Source organism: Balaenoptera acutorostrata, unplaced genomic scaffold (assembly GCF_949987535.1).
Source record: "Balaenoptera acutorostrata unplaced genomic scaffold, mBalAcu1.1 scaffold_470, whole genome shotgun sequence".
Taxonomy (NCBI): Eukaryota; Metazoa; Chordata; class Mammalia; order Artiodactyla; family Balaenopteridae; genus Balaenoptera; species Balaenoptera acutorostrata.
In genome coordinates, this window is record NW_026646408.1 from 235,194 (window position 1) to 240,866 (window position 5,673).

Genomic DNA, 5,673 nt, shown 5'->3' on the forward strand with positions numbered 1-5,673 from the left:
TCGTTCATTAACATGTAATTCTGGCTAAGAATTACATTTGAGACTCCTTGTTCAGATTTTGGTTAACAGTACAAATCTTTCCGAAATTCAAGTTCTTATTAATCAATCATTTGTCAGCTAGGATACATTCAGGCATCAGCTGCAACTACAGAATAGATGCACTGCCTCAGCGCTTTGGAAAGACAGAATCTAGAACACTACTAGCAGACAAAATATCTGTTTCTAGACAGCATATGTGCAGTACAGCAAGATAAAAACATATATTCATATGTTGGCTTGTTTAAGCCTCAAGCCCTCAATCCTTTGTTGAAATACAATAATTTCATTCCTATGGGTTTTTTTTTTCATTCCTATGGTTTTTAATACCAAAAACTCAACCTCCAGGAGGGCTAAAGTCTAATTTATACTCCAAACCAAGTAGCAGTGCAGTTCGCTACTACTGAGGCTGAATCCATAAAGACTTCAAGACCACGTCCAGAAGACAAGTTATTATATATAACACCCTAGAAGGTCTGAAACATAATAATCATATACATAGCAGGTCCTCCAGAGCTTTTTACCTATAACATGGTTTTTGATGAAAGTTATTTAATGTACTGGAGATAACTGTGACTTACTGATCAAATATTTGAGTACTTGTACTTACCTGGGATTTCATTTCTGGTGAAAGAAAAAGGAAGAACAGGACTCACTTAAAAAAGAAAACAAACTTTATAAGTGAAAGTAAAAATCTTATCACACACTATCACTTTTGGAAGCAGCATAGAGGGGCAGTCAACGGTAAAACACTGGTGAAGTAGGTCAAAACTCTAGGCCAAAAATCCATTATTATTATCATCAGTGACAGTACCACAACTGTGCCCTTCATAATTAATAATCACTCCTAAGAATCTTCATTTGGCACCAGCTGATGCGTTTAAGAGAAACACTCTGGGAGGCTTTGAATCAGTCTTGGTTTTTTGTTAGCCAAGTTACAGGAAAATGTTTAAAGTGGGGGGAAGGGAAGAAGGAAACGGACCAGAAAAAGAATTTAAGCCAGAAACCAACAAAGCACTGATAGTTCCAAACATGTCAGACACTAAAATGACTGATATAGGCTCAAGTGGTTTATTAAACCTATAAAAAGACTACACCAGCAAAGTCCCCATTTATCTGTAGAGTTCAGAAACTAAAACAAGGAATATTTTAGCTTAAAACCTTATCTCAAGAGAATCATATACACTTCACATGAATAAAAATACCTGAAACCAAAAAAAAAAAAAAAAAAAAAAAAAAACCTGAAACCAAACATTTTTAATTGCTCCAATACCCCAAATATAAAGAAAAACTTAATTCAGAAGACTGGGCAATCTCTATCTCCCCTCCACACTAACCACCCATCCCATGGAAGACCAAGGGAGATCAGACTTTCCAGACTTAGGCAACACCTGGCTGCTGCAAAATTCTATGGAGACTCCTTGTGGAACAGCAGTCTCCCATCTCTTGTGTCTCTCCCTGTCATGATCATGCAGGAAGCAAGTCTGGCTGTGCTATTTGTTATCACTGTCTGTCACCCATCTGCAACATGATATTGCTACAAAGATAAGTACAAAGTAACGTATCTAGTTCCCTTTCCCCCAGAAGGTTGAGGCTCAGGTACAGGGGTAATTCTCCTGTGCACACAGTCATAATTTAGGCCGACTCAGTGACTACAACAGGCTTCATCATGTGATCAGGTTTGTTGCCAGCTGCATAATGCTCCCACATCTGTAGATAGAGCTGCTCTAGTTCCATTGTGTATTGTTTGGTGTTGAACAGAGGGCTAGATATTCTCTGCTTCCAGACTTTGCCACGAATTCTCTTCAGGTATTCTAGATCAGTTCCCAGTTTCACAGCTATGTCTTCATACTCTTGTCTATTTTTAGCAATAAGCTCAAGACAGCCTAAACAAGTGAGCTGGGAAGCTGCAACTCGGGAAGCAAGAGTCTCTCCTGGCATAGTCACCATGGGTGTCCCCGACCAAAGGACATCCATCCCTGTGGTGTGTCCATTACAGAGTGGAGTGTCCAAGCAGACATCAGCCAGCTGGCCTCTCCGAACATGTTCCTCTTTAGGAGCAACTGGTGAAAAAATGATACGGTTCTGGGGAAGGCCCATATTTTGCACGTACTGTTGAATATTAGGTTCTCCTACTGCTGGGAAACGCAACAGCCACAGTACGCTATTGGGAACACGCTTCAGAATATTTGCCCACATCTGCAAAGTAGATGGGTCAATTTTATATAACTGATTAAAGTTACAGTACACAATGGCATCTTCCGGTAACCCGTACTGAGAACGTGTGGTTACAATAATGGTACGGGGAACCTCCTCTCCAGTGGCAGCCTTATTGTTGATCTGGGTAGTTGCCAGTCCATTGCTAATACTGAATCCATTAATTGTTATCTGAATTTGTCCTCTGTTAATCATTTCAATAACTGCTTCTGCAATCGTATTCATAGGAATGACAGGCATATTGAGAGCTATATTACTGCTGTCTGTGTTGTTTCCTCCATCAGGACATTTCATCTTGACAATTTTCACATCTGGTAGACTATCAAGAAATGCTTTGAGGTCGATGCCATTCAGCACAATTCGATTGTCATAAATGTGCCCATTGGACTTAAAATCGATGACTGCTTTTTCCTTCAGGTGAGGGAACATATTAGCATGATCACCAATAAAGAAAGTATGGGGCATATAAGCCAGTTTCTCAGAATACTGCTCAGCAACTTCAGCAGGTGAAGTTTCCTGATCAGTGATGATATAATCCATGAAAAGTGCGCCACTAGTCCCAGGGTACCCCAGCCACATTGCCTGAAGAGGAGCTGGCCTGAGAGCAAAGAGTTCATTTCGAGCACCCCTGGTATAACCATTCATATTTACAAGGATGTGTATACCATCTTGATGGATGCGATCAGCTGCTTTTCCATCGCATGGAATCTGAGAAAGATCAACGAAATGATCGGCTTCTGCCATCACCTTCGCTCGGAAGTTTGTGCCATCATCTGGGCTCAGGGCATAACAGAATACCTCAAATTTATCACGATTGTGCATGCCTGGAATAGACTGCATAAGATGAGAAGTAGGATGGTTCCCAAAGTCAGAACTCACGTATCCTACACGCAGTCGACCATCACTGAGCTTCAAGTCCTTTGGATGTTCATACGGTGGTTTGTGAAGGACACTGATGTTATCCAGGCAGAGGTGCCCATGCCTCTCGGCAATAGCCTTCCTGACGCCGTGAGGAAGAGGATATAACATGCTGTGATGAGGCTGCACGGAAGGCAACCTGTTCTTCTCTAACTGGTCAGCCACAACGCTGACCAGCCTCTTCATGCGCTCATCATAGTCTGTCCAGTCACAGACAGTCTGCAGGCAATGAGCCAGATTACAATACGCGTCAGGAAAATCAGGTTGAAGCTTCAGAGCAGTGCGGTAAGAAGCAATTGCTTCTGGAATATTCCCTGAATCCTGGTGAATGGAAGCCAGATTGCTGTGGGCTTCCGCAAATGCAGGGTCAATCTGAATGGCACGAATATAACACTGCAAGGCTCCCTGAACATCCTGCATCCCCGTTAGAGTGTTTCCCATATTACAGTAGGCCTCAGCAAAGGTAGGACTGATTCGAATAGCCTCCTTATAATGCATCAGAGCTTCCTGCACTTTTCCCTGCTGCTGCAATACACTTGCTAAATTTGAATGGGCAGCAGCAAACTCTGGGAAGACTTCTAATGCTTTACAATACAAGCGAACTGCCTCTTCAATGTTTCCCTGTTCTCGCTTGGTATTGGCTAGGTTATTCAGAGAGTCTGCATGGGTGGGACACAGCCAGAGAGCTGTATTATAACAATCTTCTGCTTCGGCAACGCTGCCCTTCTCTTTGAGAGCGTTGGCTAGGTTGCAGTAAGCGTCCGGGAAGTGTGGTTGCAATTCAATAGCTCGCCTGTAGGTGTCTATTGCCAGATCTATCAGGCCTTGCTCATAGTATACACAAGCCAGGCTGCCATGTACCACTGCATGATTTGGACTCAAGCTTAGGGCACGAAGGTAAGCTGCCACAGCTCGTTCAAAAATCCGTGCCTCTTTGAAGACATTTCCTAAATTGATATAAGCATCCAGAAAATTGGGGTCATGGGTGACAGCCTTTTCAAAGTGATGAATTGCAAGCCAAATCTCCCCTTGTGCATTGAAAACACAGCCAAGATTACTCCAAGCTACTGCAAAGTTCGGTTGCGTCTCAATTGCTTTCAAATAACATGCCTTGGCTTCTTCCACGCGACCCAGGGCTTTGAGCAGGTTCCCCAGGTCACTGCAAACACAGTACAGATCAGGATTGTACTGAAGAGCAGAGGCGTAAGCTTGTACTGCCCCTTCCATGTCGCCTGCTGCTACCAAAGCGGCTGCCAGGTTAATATAACCATCGATGAAATCTGGTTTGAGACGCAACGCATGCCGGTAATGCTCGATTGCTTCCTGCAACTGCCCGCTTTCCTTGTACACATTCCCCAAATTCGAATAGGCTTCTGCCAGAAGAGGGTTCTTTTTAATTGCCAGACTACTAAAGTGGGCAGATCCGTCCAGCCTTCGACACCGGAAGTGTATAGATGAAAGTAATAAAAGTACACCAGTATTGTCTGGCTCTTGTCTCCAGAGCTGCATGCAGTGTCTCTCAGCTGCCTCAAAATCTCCCGCCTGATAGGCTCGCTGTGTCAACTCTGCTAACCCTTGGAAGGAAAGCATACATTTCGTTGGGTCTGTGCTGTCGGCCACGTTGCCCACGGAAGACGCCATCTGGAGCTTCTGGAGGGAGTGTGAAAAGAGGGTAATTGAGTCCCGCTGCTGCCACTACTGGCAAGAATGTTTCTAGAGGTAGCAAATACAAGGGCAGCAGCCGTACCACTGCTTTGGCAGGCTTAAGCGGCGGCAACAGTTACATACACTGAACCTTAGGAACTCTGGTTGGCCATCTATGTCTCACGGTCTTGAAAAAATTCACAATGAAGTCTTTTTTAATTGATAAAATGGTTCTAAAGTTTATCTGGAGATGCAAGAGGGAAGAGATGTGGGGACATATGTATATGTATAACTGATTCACTTTGTTATAAAGCAGAAACTAACACACCATAGTAAAGCAATTATACTCCAATAAAGATGTTAAAAAAATATAAAGTTTATCTGGAAGAATAAATGGGGCTATTGATAATAGAATTCTGAAAATTAAAATTAAGAGGTTAGACTTGTTCTAATGGATACATTTTAAAATGAATGCTAAAGAGACAACCGTTGAACCACTATGATACAGTCAAATAGAAAGCTCTTATACATCTAGCAGAAAGTGCTCAAACATCTCTTCATATTTTTGGAAACAGTGAATGTTGGAGGAAATAATGGTAATAGAGAAAGTATAAAATAAATAATGTTGGAATAATGGTTAAGGAAGGGTAGTTAATTTTTTACCTTAAAATACGTTCTAAAACAAATCTGACTGTATTTACCTAAAATCAATTATAGAGAAGTTAATGTAAAAAAATTTAAATCATTATTCAGAGGGAGCACAGAAAATATGTAACAGATTCACGATGGTATAAGTCACTAAATCCAATGACTTTGCAGGACCAACTGATAATCTTGACTACCAACACTCTTTTTCTT

At 42.0% G+C, this 5,673-nt stretch overlaps 1 protein-coding gene across 1 annotated transcript; it reads right to left on the reverse strand.

The window, feature by feature from the left end:
- Nucleotides 1-1,402: 1,402 nt before the first annotated feature.
- On the reverse strand, nt 1,403-5,136 carry LOC130706889 (UDP-N-acetylglucosamine--peptide N-acetylglucosaminyltransferase 110 kDa subunit-like). The gene has a single exon (XM_057539575.1). It carries the CDS (start codon nt 4,810-4,812, stop codon nt 1,672-1,674), a length of 3,141 nt encoding a protein of 1,046 aa, XP_057395558.1. The 5' UTR covers nt 4,813-5,136; the 3' UTR covers nt 1,403-1,671.
- Nucleotides 5,137-5,673: the final 537 nt, after the last annotated feature.